Raw genomic sequence first — 23940 nt, forward strand, 5'->3', positions numbered from 1 at the left:
AATGGAAACATGACCTCCAATTGTTCCAACATTTAGCAACATAGTTCCAGTGTCTGTTTCTGTTTAGGGAATTGGTCAATTTGACTTCTCATTAAGAATCCCAAAAGCCAATTGGACACAAAGAGTATAAGTGAATAAAAACCATAAAGAAAAAGGAGAAATTTTCAAAGGTTAGAACAGTCAATATCAGCGAGATTAGTGATAACCATGATATAAGCCAAAGACTAGAGCAAGTTGATAAGTTCCTTTTATCTTTTTAAAGTATATTTATTGAAAGAAGAGTGAAAAGACAGTCAATAGGAAAATGAGAACCAAGAAGAAACAAAGATCGAGATTTGAATCTTGAACAACTTGAGTATAACGAAATTTGCTATTGTAAATACAAATGCTTTACTATTAAATTAAAGTATATTTTTTGAAAGAAAAGTGAAAAGAAGAGGAGCAATAGTCAATAGGAAAATGAAAACCAAGAAGAAAAAAGATCGAGATTTGAATCTTTCACAAATTGAGTATATCGAAATTGCTATTGTAAAATGTAAATACAAATGCTTTTAATAAAAAAAATTAAAGTATAATTTTTTGAAAAAAGTGAAAAGAAAGGAGCAATAAGTCAATAGGAAAATGAAAACCAAGAAGAAAAAAGACTGAGATTTGAATCTTTACAACTTGAGTTTAACGAAATTGCTAGAGTAAATACAAATGCTTTATCAATTATTTTAAGTATATTTTTTGAAATAAGAGTGAGACAAGAGTCAATAGGAAAATGAAAATGAAGAAGAAAAAAGATCGACGTTTGAATCTTTCACATATAACTTGATTATAAGAGATTGATATAGTAAATACAAATGCTTTCTTTCTTCTAAGAAAATTGATTTTTATTTTAGTTGATTTCCTTCCATTTCTATTGAATTAAATTATGAAGCTTTCAGCGACTTTCGGCATGTACCACTAATTCCGAATAATGCAATTTCCCTTAGAAAGAACACCAAAAGAAACAGGGATGAAGAGAATAAATGTTTCTACATTAGGATGTATATATATGTAATATAAGTGGGATATATGTTTTTATTTATAAGACTTCACAATTACCTTTGTTGTTAACGTATACTAGAAAATTGAAAGATCAAATCAAGATTATTTTGTTCTTTTAGATATTCTATATATCCATGCAGAGGTAATTTCCATACAAGTTCTCCTTTGTTGAATTTGGTATATCATAATATCAAGCTTGTCGTATAAAATTAGATATATGCATGCACCAGCAGACGTAATAATTTTTGTTAGAAGTGTAATTTAACTTGTTAAAACTTACCATTATAACTCTAAGTTATCAATTCATACAATTAATTATAGCTATTTGCCGTTACTTTTTAAATGACTCGATTGTATCAATTATTAGTAGAACTTAGACTCTACAAAATTCCGTATACGAAAAAGAAAAAGTCAAACAAACATTTTCTTTGAAACAAACAAAGTGGAATATTATATTAGGGAACTTACATGGCCGGTCGATCGAAGATAATTGCATATACTATTTTGTATAAGATATGTATATTTCACATATATTATAGGTTAATATATAGAGATAACGGTAAAAAACACACCTGAAGTATTACTTTTTTGTGAGTTTCCTATCTGAACTATCACCAACTCTTTATTAAACACACCTTGACTAGTATCTGATGATGAGTGATGTCCATTTTTTTTTTTGGTTTAAAAATGGTGCCAAAGGTCACTCCACATGGATAATTAAAGCAATTAATTGAAAATTTTAAAAAGATTAAGATATAATGGTCGAAAACACATCTGAAGTATCACTTTTTTGCGAGTTTCCAGCACCATCAGATACTAATCGAGGTGTGTTTTGATAAATAGTTGGTGATAGTTCAGGTAGGAAACGCAAACACCTCATAGTTCAGGTAGGAAACTCACAAAAAATGATACTTCAGTGTATTTTTGACCATTATCTTTAATATATACGAAATAGACATTTACTGGCTACTCCCTTCGTCCCAAAATAAGTGTCAATTTAGCTCTTTTCACGCCTATTAAGAAAAATAATAAATACTATGTATCATTTACTAAGTTGCCCATATTTATTAGTAGATGTTTCTTGAGAATTAAGCATTATTAAAAAGAATAGTTGAACACGGTAACTAAACATTGTCTAAAATTTCTAAAACCACAATTATTTTGAGATAATTTTTCTAAGACTAGATAGAAACTTATTTTGGGAAGGAGGGAGTGTTATTTTGGTAGGAGATATGCAGGCCAATATTCCCTATTTTTCATTGCCTCTTGGGAAATACGGAAGAGTGACAGTTCTCATGAGAATATTTCCATCCGTACAATTTGAGCAAGGTTCGCCTAATTCTCCTCAATTGTCTCATCTTTCCATGCATGTCTACTTCCACCAACTCTCCGATCCTCTCTTCACTCACATTTCCCATTTTTCTCTCTCTCTTCCACGTTCATTTTTCCTTCTTTTCCCAACATTTTCTTTCCCATAACAAAGACCGTTTCTAGAATTGTATATGGATATGTTTTCCACCTCCATTAGTACAACAACTTTCAAATTCTGGATCCATCTCTTTCTCTCAACAACACTTGTGCAACTTTTCTAGAATTTTATGAGAGGTCATGCATGTGTTCCACGACGTCTAAATTCTTGATCCATCTCTGATTATCTCAAAGTGATTATCCAAATTTAGAGTTTTCCTTCTTTCTCCATCTCCCTTTTCTAACATTGATCTCTTTCTCTTAACGCCTACCCAATGAAACTTTAATTTATCAATGACCATTGCTAGAATTGTATGAGGAGGTCATGTGTTCCACCTCTATTGTTACAACGTTCAAATTCTTGATCCGTTTCTGATTATCTCGAAGTAATTAATCCAAGTTTTTATTTGATACAATACAATGGACAACGCCAAATTTGAAGACGACGAGAAGAATGCATTAGAAGCTATTGGCGAAGCACCACCACCACGTCGAAAAGCACATTCCTACAGCCACCAACTCCGTACAAATACAGGAACACATCACAAACGACACCACCAAATCCGTAAACACAGCCTGGATGATGATTACATGCCAAACAGCATTAATAACTCCGGCCTCTACGAAGACTCCTCGGAAGACGAAGGTTTCTATCCTTATTCGACGAATACAAATGACATTATAAGTAGTAGCAGTAGTGTTGTTGTTCCTGGTGCTCCTGTTGTTGGTGGAAGTGATAGACAGGATTTCCATTTGTTGAACCAGAATTTTTCTGGGCTTGGTGTGATCCCTGATTGTTTGGATGATGATCAACAACTTCCTTTACCGGAATTCGCTGCGTCCGGTGGTGGAGTTGGGATGTTTAAAGTGCCTACTCGTGCTGCTGTACATCCTTCACGTCCAACTTGTCATGAGTTGAGACCTCACCCCCTTCGAGAAACACAGGTGACAAAATCTCTATAACTTCTATCAATTTTGTAATGTTATTTTTTGTTTTTTGGTTTAATTTTTGCACAGGCGGATTATTTGAAGTTTATTGGTTGCTGTAATACAACAATAGTTAACTTGGTTCACAATCAAATATTTATTGATATTTAGTGAATTTATTAAGACATATATAGAGTTTGGACAAAAGCTATTGGGTTCCTGTGAATCCGTACATCATACTCTGCATCCGCGATTGATTTTATGTCCATGCTTTTATTTGGGAAAGGGTGAAAGATATCCCCATTTATATGCAATTTATTAATTTTATCGATCTTTCGTTGTACTCTGAGGCCACTCATACACTTATGTTACCAAACCGTCTCGTTGTTGCCCTTGATCCAAGTGGAGCTCTAGGCTGGGTGGCAAAATGACAGGAAGTGATGAGTGAAATGGGAGCAGCCATATTTAAAACCTCCTTGATTTACATTTGTCCAAGGATGTCCATTGTATGGAACAAATAGAATTAAGTTGAACGATATCTAAAATGGAAGGATATGTTTTGATGAACAGTGGATGTCTTTTTCTTGATTTTCCCCATGTTCTTCCTCTTTTTTTTTAAAATTCCTCTTTCAAATCTAGTAATGAATGAAACTTAATTTCAGGTTGGAAGATTTTTGAGGACCATTGCCTGCACAGACACACAACTATGGGCAGGGCAAGAATGTGGTGTAAGAGTATGGAATTTTTCGGATCAATATGAGGCAGGATTAGGGTTTAATGGAAGAGCAAAGAGAGGAGACGAGGATGCAGCACCATTTTACGAGTCAGTAAATACATCTCCTGCTATATGCTTGATAGTTGATAGTGGGAGTAAGTTGGTCTGGACTGGACATAAGGATGGAAAGATTAGATCTTGGAGGATGGACCAACCTAATTCTGATGATTCTCCTTTTAAGGAAGGCCTCTCTTGGCAGGCTCATCGCGGTTCAGTTCTTTCGATGGTGATATCTTCGTATGGTAATATCTAAGTTCCCTTTACTTGTTTGTAATTTGTCTATGAAATGAGTATATACGATCATGATTAATGTTTATTGTTAACTCAGTTTATAGAAAGGTTCTCCTCTGTATGAGCTCAAGGTTGGGATATACTTAACAGTCTCAATGCATATGCTCCAACGAGATATTCTTATTTTCTTGGAAATGTATGCTCTTTCATTTATTTTCTTAAAGAGATGCCTATATAAGTTATGATGAACTTAGGATTCTGGATCTTAACTGTTAAATATGCTTGTTATGGTGCATGTGATGGAAGTTTCCAGGAATTTATGTAACTATTATGTAGAATGGTAATACGAAATGTAAGGCCAATCCAGTATCTTGGTGGAAATTTACAACCGATATTTTTTTCTTCGTTTGTCCTTTGATGCATCACTGAACTCGGAACTTCTAAGCATCACCTGGTCTTTCTGCTTTGTATATCCAGAGTAGCTGTACGTTTTGTGCCTGAAGTTTCACAATAAGCTTAAAGAGGAAAGTACAATTATGCAAGGTGAAATTGTTGTAACTTGAACGCATGATTCCATGGCTGTCTCATACCTCTTTGATGGGTATTAAGGACTGTCGAGTTTCAAATTTTTTCAATGTTATTCTGTTTTACAGATCGCTGTGACACTCAACTTATATCAGCTTATTAAATAATGGTTAAATGATTTGTTGCTTGTAATTGCGTTCCAAATGACAACTATGACTTAATTGCTTGTTGATCCAGGTGATATATGGTCTGGATCTGAGGGTGGAATCATAAAGGTCTGGCCATGGGAATCTGTTGAAAAATCTCTCTCTTTATCACCTGAAGAAAGACACATGGCTGCTTTACTCGTAGAAAGGTCAGCGATTGACCTTAGGAGCCTAGTTACAGTTAATGGGGTATGTAACATCTCATCTTCTGAGGTGAAGTGTCTGTTATCTGATCATGTAAGAGCAAAAGTATGGGCGGCTGGTTCTTTATCCTTCTCATTATGGTATGTTCCTCATTGTTGCTTCTTTATGCAATGCATTCTTTCGACGTTTATTCATAGGTAAATAGTCAAGAGTTTCTTTAAAGATTAATTGTCACTCCTAATAACTCCGATAGTTGGGAAACTGCAGGGATGCACGGAGTAGGGAACTCCTGAAAGTGTACAACGTAGAAGGTCAGATTGAGAACCGGGTTGATATATCATCAGTGCAAGACCAATCAACCGAAGATGATCTGAATGTTAAGTTTGTTTCTAAATCTAAAAAGGAAAAGTCACAAGGAAGTAGCTTTTTGCAGCGGTCACGTAATGCTATAATGGGAGCTGCAGATGCTGTTCGTAGAGTTGCGACAAAGGGGGCATTTGTAGAAGATAGTAAGAAAACAGAAGTTCTTGTGCTTGCATCTGATGGAATGATTTGGAGTGGATGTTCAAGTGGCTTACTTGTGCAGTGGGATGGGAATGGAAACCGTTTGCAAGATTTTCATCACCACCGTTGTGCAGTTCTGTGCTTATGCGCTCATGGTTCTCGAATCTGGGTTGGCTATGTAAGTGGAATGGTACAGGTGCTGGACCTAGATGGGAATTTACTAGCTGGTTGGGTTGCACACAACGGGCCTGTAATAAAAATGGCAGTTGGGAATGACTATGTTTTTAGCTTGGCAAACCATGGTGGTATACGTGGATGGAACCTTACATCTCCAGGACCTATTGACAATTTATTACGACCAGAACTAGCCGAGAAAGAATATTCATACACTAGTCAAGAAAATGTCAGGGTTTTAGTTGGAACCTGGAATGTTGGTCAAGGAAGAGCCTCACAGGAAGCACTTGCCACATGGCTGGGTTCTACAGTTTCAGATGTCGGGATTATAGTTGTTGGGTTGCAAGAAGTAGAAATGGGAGCAGGTTTTCTTGCTATGTCTGCTGCAAAAGAAACTGTAAGCTATCAACTAACACTCTTTACATCTTTTTAGGATTGTAGCTGCTTAACAAATTCAAACACCTTCCGCAACTGCTTGCAGTGCATTAGGTGATCCGTCCATTTTGTAGGTAGAAAAAATCTTAGGTATCTATTAACTGGGAATTTCAATAAGCTTAATTCGGTGAGAAAATAAGGGTTGCAGGTGGTTCAATAATCTAGATGCGATATCCAATTTCTTGGATTTTCTATCAGTCTTATTACTATTGGTGTCAAGATTTTTGCATCTGATTGCTTAATAAATACCTGAAACTTGATCAAGAGATTGGTAGGCACTTGACCAGTAAGATTCTCTACTCGGATATATGCTTCATGGGCTGAATAGAACTTCAAAATCCATTCAAGGAACCTTGCAACTCAAGAAACAATTAGTTGACTGCAGAAAGTGGAGCACAAAATGGTAAATTGCAAGAAATTATCTAGGTTCAAAGTTTTGCATCTCTCTTAGTAGTTCTCAAACCGTGGAAACAGCTTTCCCCATAAATGCAAGGTAAGGCAGCATAAAATACATCCGATATGGTAGGCCATTTCCCGGACTCCAGATCAAGTCTATCTTTGTTTCCATTTTGTGTTTGATTGGGTTGATCACTGGGGATACATAGGGCCAATCTGGATATTGTGACCTTCTGCTTTCCTCATTTTGTATATCGTATGTAGCAGTATCCTAATAACTCATGTCAACTTTAGGTAGGACTGGAAGGAAGTTCTGTTGGACAATGGTGGCAGGATGCTATAGGGAAGGCATTGAACGAAGGATCAACTTTTGAACGAGTAGGATCAAGGCAACTAGCTGCCTTGCTTATCGCCATATGGTAAGATTCTCTATTTTTTTGGCTGAAGTCCATACTCTACCGCATGGAAACTCATCCTTCGTTAAGCTTTGTCTTTCTGACTAAATGGGGGTGAAATAGCAGTCCCATTGGTTCCTACCTATGGATACTAATAATCTTGATTGTACTCTATAAATCAGGGTGAGAAAATCTATTAGGAATCATGTGGGGGACCTAGATGTTGGAGCAGTTGCATGTGGAATAGGACGTGCAATTGGTAATAAGGTAAAGTTTATTCTCTATGTTAACTTGGATCATAAATACATTCATTTTGATTTTCATTTGAAAAAGTTCAGCGTCAAATTGGTGAACATACTTCGTAATAAAGCTGATATATGTCAGATTGATGTTAAATTAGCTTGGCTTCTTTAGCTAATAAATCATGTCTCAAACTGGTCAGAAGCTATTGTTTTTTGCCTTGGAACAATAAAATGTCTGGTACAACTGTCTCATGGCTACACATTTAAAATGCAGGGTGGAGTTGGTCTGAGGTTAAGAGTCTTTGATCGAATAATGTGCTTTACAAACTGTCACTTTGCTGCACATTTAGAAGCAGTCAACCGTCGCAATGCTGATTTTAACCATATATTTAGAACAATGGTTTTCACCAAATCCTCGAACCTTCTAAATAATTCTGTTGGTATGCCTTTACCTGTTTTTAGCTTCTCCATGTATTTACTTTGCCTCTTTACTCATCTGACTTGCATGGATCCTCTCTCTTGCAGCTGGTGTCTCATCTTCTGCTCAGATGCTTCGTGGTGCAAATGTCTGGGCCTGAAGTTCTTCTAGTAATTATCACATCTTGTTGTCTAATTTAGTTCATGTAGAACTAACCCTTCTTATTATAACAGACTGCACAAATTAACCCTGATGAGGGAAAACCTGAGCTTGGTGAAGCTGACTTGGTGATATTCACCGGTGATTTCAATTATCGTCTTTTTGGAATATCTTATGATGAAGCAAGGGACTTCGTCTCACAAAGATGCTTCGATTGGCTTCGAGAAAAAGATCAATTGAGAGCAGAAATGAAAGCTGGTAAGGTTTTCCAAGGAATGCGGGAAGCAATCATCAGATTTCCTCCAACTTACAAGTTTGAAAGGGGGAAACCAGGATTAGGAGGTGAGACATATTTGTAATTAAACAAGTAACTCATCTTCTTACTTTTCCTTTCCAAACAGTTGTTTTCGAGGACCAGTTAGAGATTTCCCTTGTGGAGTATGTCCAACTTAATAGATGAGATACTGAAAAGAACTAAAAGATACATATCTTTTTTTCACTTTTAGGATATGATTCTGGGGAGAAGAAACGAATTCCGGCTTGGTGTGACCGAGTACTATATCGAGACAACAGGGCAACTCCTTCCGTGGAATGCAGTTTACAATGCCCTGTAGTTGCCTCCATTATACAGTAAGTTTCCTCAGAGCTTTCGTTACATCAACCTTTCTCGCTTCATCTTGAAACTTTATTTTTCTCATGGATAGGTATGAGGCTTGCATGGAGGTGACAGAAAGTGACCATAAACCAGTAAGGTGCAAGTTTAATGTTGAAATTGCCCATGTTGATAGATCAGTTAGGAGACAACTGTTTGGGAAGATTTTCCAGAACAACGAAAAAATCAAGTCTTTACTAGACGAATTCCGTTATATTCCTGAAACTCTAGTTAGCACCAGCCAGATAGTTCTTCAGAATCAAGACACATACAACTTAAGAATCAGTAGCCGAAGCAGAGAAGACAAACTTTTCTTCCAGATAACCTGTGGAGGTCAATCCACCATCAAAGAGGATGAACAAGCATCAGAATATCGTCCCAGAGCGTCCTTTGGTTTTCCCCGGTGGCTTGAGGTAATTCTTGATTTCCTAGATCTGATTCTCTTAAGTCAGGGTTACACTCTCTCTTCCTACTGGACTCTACATGTTTCAAGGCCATGGAAGACCATGTCTGTCCATGCTTAACCAAGTTCTAACACCTGTGCTTGTATCCAATGAGTTTATTTTATCATCGTTATTACTCCCTCCGTCCCAATTTCTATGAAGGTGTTTGACTGGACACAAAGTTGAAGAATGAATGGAAGACTTTTGAAACTTGTGGTCTAAAATAAGCCATAGATATTTGTGTGGCTATAAATCATCTCATTAAGGGCAAAATAGAAAGTATAAAGTTAAATTACTACTAAATACAGAAGAATGTCATTCCTTTTCGGACTGACTAAAAGGAAAGAGTGTCACATAAACTGGGACGGAGGGAGTATTATTATTGTAATTTTGGTCAAAGCACGGATCCTTTAGAAATGTGAGGAAAGCCCTCATAAGAAAATGCAAGCTAGATAGTTGTCCATAACTGATTCTCAGAGAGTTTTGGCATCATAATTTGGAGAAAGCCTATATACTACTGCATGATATAACGTCACACGAACAGTTAAAACTGATGGAGAAGGCAAAATCTGATCAGCCAAGCAGCCATTTTCTCCTGGTTGATGCCTAAATCTATCTGTTCCTTCGTTGGTATCATTAAGAGAATCTGACTTCACCTCTTAAACTAATAAAAATAACTTCAAATAAGCTTCTTTCTGCAAGCAATGCCATCTTATGGTTTTGTTATTCAGGTAACACCTGCTGCTGGCATCATCAAACCAGATCAAGCAGCTGAAATCTTGATACGTCATGAAGAGTTCAATAAATTAGAAGAAACTGTTGATGGGATTCCACAAAGCTGGTGGTGCGAGGACACCAGAGATAAGGAGGTGATTTTGCTGATCAATGTGACAGCCAGTCGCTCGACAGAGGCAAGAACACATAAGGTGCATGTTCGCCACAGCTTCTCAGCTAATGCAGTTCGCACAACTTCAAAAAGCAGTTCGAGAAGAAGCCAAGGTGGTGGTAGCTCCCACCATAGATCTGCACTTCGACATGCAGGAAGTGGCTCTGAAATGATGACTGACCATCAAAGCCTTCGGGGTCCTTGATAGCTACATGAAATACTGCATGACAAACAAAAATCGCTCAGATGTTTTGAGTGTAGGGATTTCTTTGCTGGCATTACTACTTGGTAGGATCTTGATGTAAATACTCATAGACGATTTAGTATGGAGCTGAGGCTCCACCTCGCAAATCTTGATAGAGGGGTATAAAGTCGCCCACCCATTTTTTGTAGAATCATATCTTAAATTTCTGTATTGATATGCTACTTTTTAACTGAAAATTTCTATGATCAATTTTGCAGTTTGATCATCCGAGATCTATTTGTGCATTATCAGAAAGACAGTTTTGTTCTTGATATGCATAATGCTAGATGACTCTGAATCATGCAGTTCATTTTTGGTTAAGTTGTTTCCCAACCTGTGATTGAAATCTCTGTCATGCCAGGACATATGCATGCCACAAAAGTAAAATACAATAATTGATACACAAAATCCCAGCTAACGATGCAGTTCAACATATTAGTTAATTGAAGGAAGAATTAGCGGGAAAGTTGTTAGAAACTAATTCGGTTTGTTAGTTGAGTTAGCAGTCGATATAAATAGGACATTGATGTATAGATTACACAATTATGGAATTCTCTTACAAAAATGGTTTTCCAGAAAATGAGTGATTAGAAGATCGAATTACTATGTGTATCTTGGGGTTGTCACTTTAGGTGGTATTTCTTGTTTTGACTAACTTCTCATCTTTTACTGATCAGAAGCATACGAAATCAAAGGTCAGCAGAGTGAGAAGTTAGTATTTGATCATGCAAAGATGCTACTGTCAAGTTGGAATTAGAAATATTTCTACTTCATCACCTTGAAGAACAGTGACTAAAAAACTGAAGAAACATGTATTTTATGAAGAGAGAAGAACTACAATGAAGTATATCACAAAATATCTTTCTTTTTGTACATTTTCATTAAGAAGTTGGTTGTATACAGGAAATAGAAAATAATATTAGCCATCTGCACCTTCTTGTTGCCAAGCTGCTTTAACCATATAGACAGGAAACTCCATGACAACTTGCCATTGAACTACTAAATGTTAAAGGAAACAAAACTGGAAGATTTGTTAGAGCCTCTATCTTGAACTTCTAACCAAGACTTGCCTCAGTTGCAACATTCCAGTGGTTGCAAGAACACCATATCAGAGAATTGCCATATTACTGCAATATTCCTAACTAGCATAAATGTTTTGTATGCTCGACCTTTGGAACCTGGTGTCATCGATATAAGTTCATCAAACTTCATGGTTTAGAACGGCATATATTAGCTTGGTCCTTTTCATCCATAGACAAAAAGTTAGCTGACTTTTATTTGTTCCTAGACTGCATACATCCTCTTGTAGCTTTCACCGTAAAGCTCTGTATCTGATGCCACAGACATTGCGTACGAATGTGAATTTGTCTCCGCTCTTCTTATATTCCTCATCTTTGACTCTTCTAGCCTATGTCGAACCACACAGAAGCACATGGAGCCAATAGTAGTGATCATTATGGTGCTACCAATCACAGTTGCAAAGATAGCAAGCCATCTTTCCTTTGATCCAACCACCACATAAGCAAGCGAAATAAAGGACACTGAGATGAAGAGACAAGCTGCCCACATGAGCCTGTTTATCCAGAACACGAGTAGCTTCTTTGCTCTCGGTTCAATCACAACCAGAGAGGTCTGGACAACAACAACAGCAATGGAAATAAACAAGGCCATACTGTCAAACAAGAAGAAGATAATGAAAGCTGCTTTATTGGCTACATTTGCTTCACCAAGCGAAAAGCCATTTTTTCTCTGTTCAACATACTGGCCAGGCACAGTAAAGATGGCAGCAAAAGCTACAGTAGCAATAAGGACTGCAACAACCGTGGCATTGTTAATGGCATTGTTGAGACCGCTAATGTGTAGCTTCTTCACCTTTTTTGCAATTTTCCGTACTCTAAAGCCTGTCTGACGACTCTGTTGGAGTTGGGACTGAACATCATGTCTTATATCACTGACAGTCTGCTTGAGTTGCTTCGTATTATTTGGGGGCTTCCCGTGATCTTTGGAATGGGCAGCTCCCGCCACCTTCAAAATGGAAACAAGCTCTGGCATTCCAAACTTTTCAGCAATATCAAGAGCTGTTTCTCCAGCCTTATTAATGGCATTCAACTCGATGGATCCAATTTGTGATATCAGACATTGTACCATCTGCAGTGGCAACATAACAGAGTTTCAACATGAATGCTAAAACAGAGAGAGCAAGAGCAGGACTAGGGGTGTTCATGGTTCGGTTTGGGTCGGTTATTGGTTAAAACCATAACCAAACCAATTTAGTCGGTTTTTAAATGTCTAAAACCATAACCAAACCAAGTAAAATAATAACCATCGGTTTGGTTATTGTCGGTTTGATTCAATTTAACTAACAATTCAAATATTCTCTCTCTACATTCTTCAAATTTCTTATGAAGCTCTTTTTTCCTCACGGCCCACAAGGGCAAACTTTGCTATTGAGGGATATGGCAATGTAAAATGAAAAGAGATGGATTTTTACTTTTTACCCTTATGCATACGACTTATTAGAGTTGGGCTTGGATTGTTGGACTTGGACATATTCTTTTAAGACATGGGCCTTAAAAATAAGTAGACCAAAATTAAATTAATAATTAAAAGGTATAAAATATCTTTAATTATTTATGAAAAGTTAATATTATACATATAAATAATTATAAATTTTATGTATATAATTATCGGTTTGGTTCGGTTATTTATTCGGTTATTTTTTACTATAACCATAACCAAACCAAATACTATCGGTTTTTCAAATTTAAAACCAAACCAAACCAAACCAAACCAAATGTCGATTTTTTTATTCGGTTTGGTTAAATTTTTGTTTGGTTTTGGTTTTAACCAAAAATTGTAAGCGTGACAATAGATTGCCTAAATGGAGCACTTATCAACAAAAGAACCTAATATTTTTGTTTCTTAAACATGGGGAGTATCAAACTCAAATATTGACAACAATAAGTAGTGTGATTCTTAATCTCAGCAAAAATAAAAACTTGTTAGCATCACCGCAATAGCAGCCTGTTGCAAATGTACTTGTGAGTTTTCTTGTTTTAGGAGGCATCAAAGTTGGTTAGCCATTTAGCTCAGGCTATCTTGGATTCTAGGTTTAAGTCAGAAAGTGAAAGTTGAGACAAAAGAAATTTTTGAAGGGAAAAGGACGTTATGGTGACAAAGCAAGTTAACATTAGTTTTCTCCTAAAATATAGATCTATGGCTTCACTTTGAATTAGAAAATTCTAAACAACATAAAATTAAACGGTTATCCAACCTTCAGCAAAAAATTATCAAATAAGAATTTATTTAATGAAAAATTAAACCACAACGCTATCCCTGTGCAGTAACAACTTTTTGGTTGCTCGTGTGTCACTACTTATGAACGAGGAATCAGTCACATAAGTCAAGCAAAATGATAGGCATGTACAGTTTATAAGAGTGTTTTTGTCTTTTCAATAAAGTTCTTCAAATAAAATTAAAATCACACAGAGACCGCAAATGAAACAGAGAAATCAGATCTTATCTATGAAGACTTGACGTGTGATAATTAAAGATATGCTGCTTTTTGTTGGAACTGTCAGTAACTCATTTTCTGTGATGCACATATAATAACTTCCTTCCGGCCCCTCCACTTTTCGAAAGGAAAGATTGTAAATTTATTCTGTATTAACAAACATTTGTGACTCAATTTAGCTGCATTGATCTTCAATACATAAACACAGTACTCATTCACCACAAAAACACATGAATTATGTAATACTGGCTTAACAGGAAACGTAAATACAAAGAGACAAACCTGTGGCCGTCCCTTTTTTGTTGCAATATGAAGAGCTCTGTTTCCTTTGTTATCTTCCAAAGCCAATACAGCAGGATTTGGTTTGATTAATTCGAGCACAATGTCAACATTTTGTCCCTTTACAGCCATGTGCAAGGCACTTTGCCCTTTACTATCTGTTCTAAAGCCAATCTCAGGATCTTTGTTCAGAAGGGATTTAACTATTTCCAAGTGGCCCATTCTTGATGCTGTATGAAGCACAGTCTTCCCATTGTTCCGAGCTATCTTAGCAAGGTTCGAATCAATCTCCAGAAGAAGATTTACGACTTCAACGTGTCCCTGAGCAGCTGCTGTATGTAAGGCTGTAGAATTTGATGAATCTGTGGCCATAACCAGGTTTGGAAATGAATGCAATAGTTCCTTCAGTACTTCTGCAATGTCATAACCAGAAAAGAAAAAAAAAGTTACTAAGGGTTGAAGTAAGGATAGAATGCTCTGAATTTCCAATTTGATATGTCTGACTAGAACAAGCTTCAAGCAATTACCAACTGAATTTTTCTTATTTAGTTGTCCTCACAAACACCTAAGAGAGATGTATTTTGACATCATGTTATTCAAATGACATTGTTGATTGTTATACTGGTCTTGAACATTACAGTTTCACAACTTCTTTAAACATTTACAATGTAATTGAGAATAAAAGAACATAACACAGATTTGATCACCATAATTCAGAATAATGCTTTATTTGTTCTAAACTCAAGTAACTTTGAAAAGTTCTGCTCCATATATTATTGGGGTACAAGAATCAGTCAAAGTTTGGCAATGAGATGAAAGGAAAGACAGTATAATCTTCTTAAGCATCACATTCTAGAACTTCAATTTTAGTCAACACGAGGCAGCAAGATGAAAGGAAAAAGGCAGTAAAATTTCCTTCAGCATCTATCTGCTAGAATTTAACAACAACAATGGAAACGTTGAGCCAACAATTATATGGGTTCTTAGTCCATCATACGGTTGAATGAACAAACAAAAGTTTAATCAGAAGTTAACTCAATTTAAAGATTCAAAAGCTAAAATCCAGGGCGGAAATTGCATAACAAGTGTCAAGTTCAACTGCATAACATACTAGCAAAATACTAACTCCGTTAAGTACACAACAGTTTATCTGAAAGATTAATTGAATCAACACCAAATCTGAAAGATATTATGATCAGACTTCATCTGATTAACTGAAACATGATAATTTTTTTACGCTATTTCGTCTCAAAAAAGGGACATGTGTTCAAAATTAAGAAGACTTACCAAGATGACCTTGCTTTGCTGCAACTTGGAATGCATCATATCCATTATTTGCCACAAGAGAAGCAACTTTAAGGTTCAAATGTTTCAAAATCTCTGCAACAACCAAAGTATGCCCATTCTCTGCAGCAATATATAATGCAGTCTCACCTTGCTGGTTTTGCAAAGACAACAAATCTTTAATCCCTTTATCGCTATTACCATCAAACTTCCCAACAAGTTCTTTCACCTTTCCTAAGTTGCCTGATCTAGCTGCAAGGTGAAGAGGTGAATCCCCTCTTTTCCCTGGTGATTCTTTACCCCTTTTCTTCTCAATACTAAAACTAACTTGCCTCTCCATTACTATCTTAAAACTCTTCTGCTTTTCCATCACCCCATTTCTAAAACTTTGTTGTTTTTCCATTTTTGCACCTTTGAAACTAACTTGTTTCTCCATCACCTCACACAACTCAATTCTAATCATAAAAGAAATTATGGTATATATCACTTCTATATCACCAACAAGGATCGGGGTTGAAACCAGAGTATGAAAAAAAGATATCACTAGTCTATCCAAGACACTCTTAACTTCTTTCCACTTTCAAATTGCTAGAAATCTGTTGTTTTTCCATTATTGCACCTTTGAAGCTAACTTGTTTCTCCATCACCTCACACAACTCAATTCTAATCATAAAAGAAATTATGGTATATATCACTTCTATATCACCAACAAGGATCTGGGTTGAACCAGAGTATGAAAAAAAATCCTGTTGGGGATTGCTTTCCCCTTAAACGGGCCTTACTCAGCACAAATCCGGATTAGTCGGACCCCAATATGGTTGCCGGAACCAAAAAAATATCACTTGTCTATCCAAGACACTTCTAACATCTTTCCACTTTCAAATTGCTAGAAATCTTGATTTTTTTTTTCTTTCTTATCAAGATTTTGTAAAGCACTAAATTAAACAAAAAGATGACATTTTACTCCCATTTCTAAGCTAAAAAACACTTGATGGAACCAAGAAGCTAAAATCAGAGATATTCTTGATTTCTGGTCATTAATGCAATGGATAGTTGCAACTTTATTGAGTTCTTGAGAAAGCCAAAAAGTATCAGAAACAGTTAAAGAGGAAACTTCCTTCCCAGGTGACATATAAAATCACATGTTATAATTCTTGTAAGTAGCTTTAAAGTAAGTACTTATCCTAGTCAATCAGTGGAAAAAATTGTTTTATTCTCGTTTTTTGTTTTTGTCAGACTCTCTTAAAAGTGTTCACTATTATTCCTCCGTGCCTCCACGTTCATTAAAAATATATAATTCATTAAATTATTATCTATTTGATCAAATAAATTATTTTTTCCCTTTTAATACTTGTGCCTTATCAAATTTAATCTTAAATTTTTAAAGTAATAATTATCTTAGGAAAATTAATTTGAATTAAGGTGATTGTTATTATATTGATAATATTTTAGTGCACTTGATAAGATTTTAATATTTTTTGCTTTTTCTAGTAGAATGCTAAAGTACAGAAGTTAGTTAGTGGAAGATGCATATTGTTGGCCGCCACTGATATTAAAATCAAAGGTGAACTAAAGTCAGATAGATGCAATAATTTTAAAAGCATATTAGTAAATAAAATATCACATTAAAGTATGGGTGCGTAAATGAGTTCGAATGAAAAACTATCTAAGAAATGGTGTGAAAATTTTTTAGATAGCCAAAAGTGAAAAGAATATACAAATTGAAATGGGAGGATTGACATTATGAAATTAACTACTACAGTATAACCATTTTATTCATGTGACTAACTGAGAAATCACCCTATTAAGAAAAATTTTGAATTATAATTTAAAATAATACATAAATATTTATGTGATATTAAAAATAAAATGAGGAATCTAAATAAAAATATATTATTTTTCATTAATAAATTTATAAAATGTATGACACAAATTAAAATAGAAAGAATATGAAATTTATTCCGTAAAACACCCGCAACTTCCCACTGATTTAGTAAGTACTTCTACTTCTATAATCATTTGCCTCACTAAAAAAAATTGACCCATACCAAAAAAGGAGTCCTGAAATTGATATAATTTGACTACTAGCATCTTTTTCATGATTTGAGCAGTCAAACTTCTAGAAAATCGGGTCAAAGAAATCTGCACGTAGACTGGCGGCTTTGAACAAATTTAAATTTGAGTTAATACTTTAAACCCCTTAAATTAATTACTCCATGTTTTTATCAGTTAATATTTAAATTATGGGCTATTGCTATTTTCTTTCGAAACTATACTCTCTCCCGTCCAATATATGTGAAAATGTTACTGTTTGAAAAGTCAAACATTTTTTTTTTTTTAGATCATAAATGTTTCGCACTAACCCATGAAAAAAGGCTCATAAATACCCTTTCTAAAGATCTTTTTCATGATAAAGATATTTTTTTGTGAAGGCGCCCTTCAAAAATGATAATCATTTGCCTCTTTAAAAAATTGACCTTTCGCCATAATAAAATTATGGAGTCCTTGAAATTGATATAATTTGACTACTAGCATCTTTTTCATGAATCTCGGTCAAAGAAATCTGCACGTAAAAAAAAAAAAAAAAAAAACAAGGCAATATTTACAAGAATGTATTATTGCTATTTTCTTTCTAAACTATTCTCTCCCGATTATGTGAAAATGTTGCATGAAAACTCCATTTCGAAAAAGATCATAAATTTTGAATGCAAACTCCTTCTTCTACCTTTCGAGAGGTAAAAAGAGTTTTGCATTCAAACTCTTGTCCGAGCCTAACTTTGTGCCTTGCGATTTTTTTTTTTTTTTTTGGCAGTTGAAATGCAAAACTCTACCCAAGGGTTCGAACCTCAGAATTTTTTTGAGGAACCTCAAACCTCAAACCTCACAAAAATTAAAGACCATCAATTTGAGTGGAAAAAAATTAAAGATCAGTGCCTTTGAAGAGTAATCGGCAAATGACCCGTCTAATGATACCCCTCCTTCTACCTTTTAAGTCTAAAAGTACCCCTAAAATTTGTTTTTGGGCTCAAACGTACTCCTTAAATTAACAAGTCAAATTTCGCTTTTGTCCCACATTTTAATTTTCAGAATAATTAAAACTCACTCTATTTTGAGAACCCAACGCACTGACCCGTTTTTAGGTAAACAATACAATCTTTTCTTCTCCTCAAGGAAGAAAGGCAGAAAATCTGAGCTTGAGAGTGTGGGCATCTTCCAAGTAGCTTGATCAACAGGTAGTTGATCCCACCGTAGTATGAGGAACTGACCAATAGCCTTGTTGCTCCTTTGGATCATTCTTCTATCCAACACTTTGTGAGGATGAGGACAAAAAGGACTAGCAACATTCAAAATAGAAGGGTGTGCAATAGTAGAAGAAACAACATGACAAGGCTTCAACATAGAAACATGAAAAGTAGAATGCCTCTTCAAACCAGCAAGCAATGTGAGTTTATAAGCTACTGAACCAATCTTGTGCTCAATCAAGTATGGGCCATAGTGTTAGAACATAATAAGCTCTTAAATTGAATTGAAAAGTAAAAACAGTAAGAAAGGATTAAAATTCCAGCATATCATTAAACAGGGAAACTTCAGAATTTAAACAAGAAAAAAAAATAACTTCCTATCTAGCAGCCACTTACAAAGTGGGTTGAGAGCTGGATAAGAAAATGTGCCCACTAATAGATATAAAGGGCCACTAACTTCAGAAAATTAAGCAGCTACATCTGACCAAGTCTTTGCTTGAAATAGGAAAGCAGTAAACTTAAATTAAGTAAAAAACAGTAAAAACAATAAGCTGGAACAGAAACGCCAATTATCTGTCACGGCCTAACCAGAGGGCCATGACGGGCACCCGGAGCTAACCTACCAAGCACTACATGACATACATGCATCACATAATCATACACAGTGGGCCATAATTCTAACTAATAAATATCATAAACTCTAAGGAACACAAGCCTATAAGATCTATGTATACGTCATCAAGCTGAACCCAAGTATACAAGCCGGCAAGGATGTCAAAATGATGTAACACAATATGGACCGAGAAGGTCATAGAACATCTAACTATGCATAGCTGTCTACGAGCCACTACTGAAGTGCATAACATAATGAGGACAGGACAGGACCCCACCATGCCCATATGTACACAAAAGAATCATACCAAACTGAACTGCAACTCCGGTACAAGTGGAGTGCTCCTGTACAATCGCTGAGAACGCAGCCTAAGGGTCTAATCTGTCTCCCTGTCTACCTGCAGGCATGAGCGTAGCGTCCACAAATAAAAAGATGTTATTATGAATAATGTACCGAGTATGCAGTGGCGGAGCCAGGATTTTCATCCAGGGGGTTCAAAAATTCTAAAAGGTAAATATACGAAGAAGTCAGGGGGTTCAACATCTATTATATATACATAATAAAATAATTTTAACTTTGAAAATACACTGTAATTTTTCGCCGAGGGGGGTTGGATGAACCTCTTAAGGCGCCCCTGCGAGTATGTAAGGAATGAAGAACAACATAATAAAGATATGAAAATGATATGAGATAAGAGAGAAACAACCTATACATTTGAATGCCTCTTAAGGCGGATAACATACATGCTTTCCTTTTTTATATATTACCGTACCCGGCCATTATAGGCTCAGTGTCATCCGTACCCGACCATAATAGGCTTGGTGTCATCCGTACCCGGCCATAATAGGCTCGGTGTCATCCGTACCCAGCCATAATAGGCACGTGGTCATCCTTACTCAACTGCAGTAGTGTGCACAATAGGTATCGTACCCGGCTGACTATAGCGCGGCTCGATATCAGAAAATAGCTACATATATATATAAAGCATGCATGAGCTCAAAGAAACGTTATGACTCTATCGGAGTAATGTAAGGTCGGTATACCTCCGATTACCATTACGGAACTATCATCATATCTCACCTTGAAGGAACCAATGACCATAAGATGAGATAAAAAAAAACACTATGAAAGATCAATAACCAAAAGACAAGATCAATAATCATGAGACAAAGATCAATAATATCATAAGAACATCAAGAAACATGAGCTTTTAGTATTTCTAGGAATAGGATCATCATGGATATCATTTGTATAAGTTTTGTACTAATACGATCATGCCCTAAGAAAGAAAGGGACAACCTTTACATACCTCGTTGTCTACTTAACCACTCAATGTCTATACCCCCAAGCTTGCAAAATCTACATTCAAGATGATTCAAACTAAGGTTAAGTCGTTGAAACGCTTATAAGGTCAAGCTAAACTATTAGGCGAGTTAATGAAATTTGGGCAGCATTTCCCCTATATTATCTACTTCCATCAAATTCCAACACAACTCCAAAAATATCAATAACAACATCAAAAATACCATAACCAAGAGATTATATTCAAACTAGACTCAAATCAGTCCAAACCCCCTTTCAAAATCAGTCCATAGCCATCAACTTCATCTTAATACCTTATGACTTCTCTACCATGATTCTCTTCACTTTTAAGACTTGCTAAACCTTTAAATCAACTCAACATAAGAAATAAGATGAAAAACATACCGTATACTTGAATAACTTTATCCACACACAACTTGCTCCAAGACTTAATTAGTCACCACAATTCCAACTAGAAGCAAGAACATACACTTCTATGAACTAGTTGAGGATTTTAGAGCTTGATCTCCTCTTAATATGATTTGGGATGTTTATGGGTGTTTGAGAGAGATTGAAGAGGCACTAGGGATCTGTTTTGGTGAAAATAATTAGCCTCAAGTCATGCTACCTAATTTATAACAAAAGGGGGAAATTCCATCGCCTCAATTCCATGGTTCCTTTCATGGACTGTGAATTATTCCACAGGCCGTGAAATTATTCCAGTGGCTCCTCCCCACTGCCACCAATTCATGGTGGTGCTGCCTCCTTTTCACGGCCATGGAATATTCCACGGACCGTGAAACCAACCGTGGAAACGCCCTTTTCCAATTTTCCGACGAAACATATTCTTTCAAATTCGTTTAGCGTGTAACCTTTGTAATCTTGTTCAAACATGTTTAAGGGCTTATATAACTCCGAGATACACCCATAAGCCTCATACACAATTCTACAAACGACTCCTAATACAAGCCTACGACAACTGACTTAAGACGAAACTTTAACGTATGCGAAAGGCGAAGTGTAACATTGTCTAACACTCCTCCTTGGCATTTTTGTGACAAACACCAAGTCTTCGCCTCAGATCTTCAAACCTTTCCTTTGGCAGTGACTTGGTGAAAATATCCGCTAATTGGTTCTCAGATGAGCAGTGAACAAGCAACACTTCATTAGATTGTTGGACTTCTCGAATAAAATGAAACTTGATCTTGATGTGCTTAGTTCGACCATGAAAGACTGGATTTTTTGAGATTGAGACTGCTGAAATGTTGTCACACATGATCCTGGTAGCTTCTGTTTGTTCATGGCCCAAGTCCTTCAACATCTTCCTTAGCCAGATAGCTTGGTTCACAGCAGATGCAGCAGCAATGTACTCAGCTTCTGCGGTTGATTGAGCTGTAGTTTCTTGTTTCCTAGAGCTCCAACTAAAGAAACTTGTGCCCAAAGAAAATAAAAATCCAGAAGTGCTTCTCGAATCATCAATGCAGCCACCCCAATCACTATCAGAGTAACCAACCAGATTCATCATCTCTTCTGCAGATGTTGGAAAAAAAATGCCAAACGTGCTGGTTCCTTTAATATACCTTAACACTCTTTTAGCGGTTGTGAAGTGTGTGTCTCTAGGTGAATGCATGAACCTAGAGAGAAAACTTACAACAAATAGAATGTCAGGTCGACTTGCAGTTAGATATAGAAGGCTGCCAATTAAGCTTCTATACATACTATCATCCACTTTTTCAGAATCCTCATCCTTGCCAAGCTTCACACCAGTAGAAATTGGAGTACTCACTGGTTTGCAGTCTTGCATCTTGAACCTGTTTAGAATATCCGAAACATATTTCTGCTGGCATATAAAAATTCCATCACTGGACTGCAACACTTCCATGCCAAGGAAGTACTTCATGACTCCAAGATCAGTCATTTCAAAGACTTTCTCCATTTCATCCTTGAACATTTGGATTAGTTCAATTTTGCTTCCTGTCACAAGCATGTCATCAACATAAATTGAAACAACTAAGGACTCACCACCAGTGACTTTCACATACAAAATAGCTTCACTTTGAATTCTATTAAAACTAAGTTGGATGAGATGGTTGTCCATCCTTTCATACCATGCCTTGGGGCTTGCTTTATTCCGTACAAGGCCTTCTTTAGGAGATAAACTTGATCCTCTTTTCCGGGAAGTGAGAAACCATCAGGTTGCTCAACATAGATCTCTTCAGCAAGCAAACCATTCAAAAAAGCTGATTTGACATCAAGCTGATGAATCTGCCAGGAATTATGAGATGCAAATGCGAGAAGAAGCTTGATTGTGTCATACCTTGCTACTGGAGAGAATGTTTCCTGGTAATCCACACCATATTGTTGTGCATATCCCTTCACCACCAACCTAGCTTTATGTTTGCAAATTGAGCCATCAGGATTGAGTTTTGTCTTGAAAATCCATTTTACACCTATCACCTTGCGATTTCTAGGCCTGTCAACGAGCTACCAGGTTCCATTCTTCTCGATCATGTCCAGTTCAGCTTGCATAGCTCTCCTCCATGCCTGAGAGTCTTGTGCTTCAGCGTAGCTTGTTGGTTCAGAGATAACCAAGTTACACCACTGATAGATATCTTTTAAGGTTCTGGTGCCCCGCACTGGTACGTCATCCACTAGTTCATCTTCCTCAAGTTGAGGTTGCTCTTTTGAAAGTAAATCAGAATGAGAGTTTTTCTTGATTTTTCCAATCCCAAACAGTTGCTTCATCAAACTTCAGTTCTCTGCTAAGAATTAATTTTTTTTTGTTTTCAAACAAAAAATCCTATAGCCTTTGGATGATGAACCATAGCCCATAAATATGCCCTTCTGAGCTTTGTTGTCTAGTTTACTCCTCTTAGGTTTTGGAACTTGGTAATAACATATACACCCAAAGATTCTGAGATGGTGTACTGATGGTTTGTTGCCACACCAAGCTTCATATGGAGTCATGTCCTGCAAGGCCTTCGTAGGCAATCTGTTCAGCAAATAGATCGAGGTATTGACTGCCTCGGCCCAAAATTGATTTGAGATATTTTTTTTCAAACAAAAGACACCTGGCCATCTCCATTACAGTCCTGTTCTTCCTTTCAAACACGCCATTTTGTTGTGGCGTGTATGGTAATGTTAGTTGGTGTTCTATACCTGTGCTATTACAAAACTCTACAAACTGAGCAGAGATATATTCTCCTCCATTGTCAGACCTTAAAGCTTTAATATTAAGATCACACTGATTTTCCACTAAAGCTTTAAATTGTTTAAAAACATTAAAGACTTCACTCTTCAGTTTAATGAAATAAACCCAACACATCCGGGAGCAGTCATCAATAAAGATGAGAAAATATTTTTTACCACTCATGGACTCTGTTTTCATTGGGCCACACACGTCCATATGAATGAGCTGAAGTTTCTGGTTAACTCTCCGTACTTGATTTGC

The 23940-nt window shown here is 36.3% G+C and overlaps 2 protein-coding genes across 2 annotated transcripts; one reads left to right on the forward strand and one right to left on the reverse strand.

Annotated features, from left to right (window-relative positions):
• The first annotated feature begins 2317 nt into the window (after positions 1 to 2317).
• LOC132056465 (type I inositol polyphosphate 5-phosphatase 12-like) lies at positions 2318 to 10474 on the forward strand. Its single transcript, XM_059448684.1, has 12 exons — positions 2318 to 3444; positions 4089 to 4443; positions 5195 to 5447; positions 5575 to 6382; positions 7111 to 7235; positions 7394 to 7478; positions 7728 to 7893; positions 7979 to 8019; positions 8105 to 8372; positions 8537 to 8660; positions 8735 to 9095; positions 9857 to 10474. The coding sequence occupies exons 1-12, from the start codon at positions 2920 to 2922 to the stop codon at positions 10214 to 10216; spliced, it is 3471 nt and encodes a 1156-aa protein (XP_059304667.1). The 5' UTR covers positions 2318 to 2919; the 3' UTR covers positions 10217 to 10474.
• A 916-nt stretch (positions 10475 to 11390) lies between these two features.
• LOC132056472 (ankyrin repeat-containing protein At5g02620-like) lies at positions 11391 to 15795 on the reverse strand. The gene is made up of 3 exons (XM_059448693.1): positions 15336 to 15795; positions 14052 to 14461; positions 11391 to 12403 (listed from the first exon to the last, which is right to left on the reverse strand). Exons 1-3 carry the CDS (start codon positions 15793 to 15795, stop codon positions 11540 to 11542), a joined length of 1734 nt encoding a protein of 577 aa, XP_059304676.1. The 3' UTR covers positions 11391 to 11539.
• Positions 15796 to 23940: the final 8145 nt, after the last annotated feature.

The sequence above is a fragment of the Lycium ferocissimum genome, chromosome 1, assembly GCF_029784015.1.
Source record: "Lycium ferocissimum isolate CSIRO_LF1 chromosome 1, AGI_CSIRO_Lferr_CH_V1, whole genome shotgun sequence".
In the NCBI taxonomy this organism is placed as follows: Eukaryota; Viridiplantae; Streptophyta; class Magnoliopsida; order Solanales; family Solanaceae; genus Lycium; species Lycium ferocissimum.

Excerpts from the sequence above, each read along its gene's own strand:
- LOC132056465 (XM_059448684.1), top strand. The coding sequence starts at position 2,920 with ATGGACAACGCCAAATTTGAAGACGACGAGAAGAATGCATTAGAAGCT. Across the intron at positions 7,236-7,393 it reads GCCTTGCTTATCGCCATATG|GGTGAGAAAATCTATTAGGA; the intron begins GTAAGATTCTCT and ends TCTATAAATCAG. Across the intron at positions 7,894-7,978 it reads CCTTCTAAATAATTCTGTTG|CTGGTGTCTCATCTTCTGCT; the intron begins GTATGCCTTTAC and ends TCTCTCTTGCAG.
- LOC132056472 (XM_059448693.1), bottom strand. The coding sequence starts at position 15,795 with ATGATTAGAATTGAGTTGTGTGAGGTGATGGAGAAACAAGTTAGTTTC. Across the intron at positions 14,462-15,335 it reads AGCAAAGCAAGGTCATCTTG|AAGTACTGAAGGAACTATTG; the intron begins GTAAGTCTTCTT and ends ATGACATTGCAG. Across the intron at positions 12,404-14,051 it reads CAAAAAAGGGACGGCCACAG|ATGGTACAATGTCTGATATC; the intron begins GTTTGTCTCTTT and ends TTGCCACTGCAG.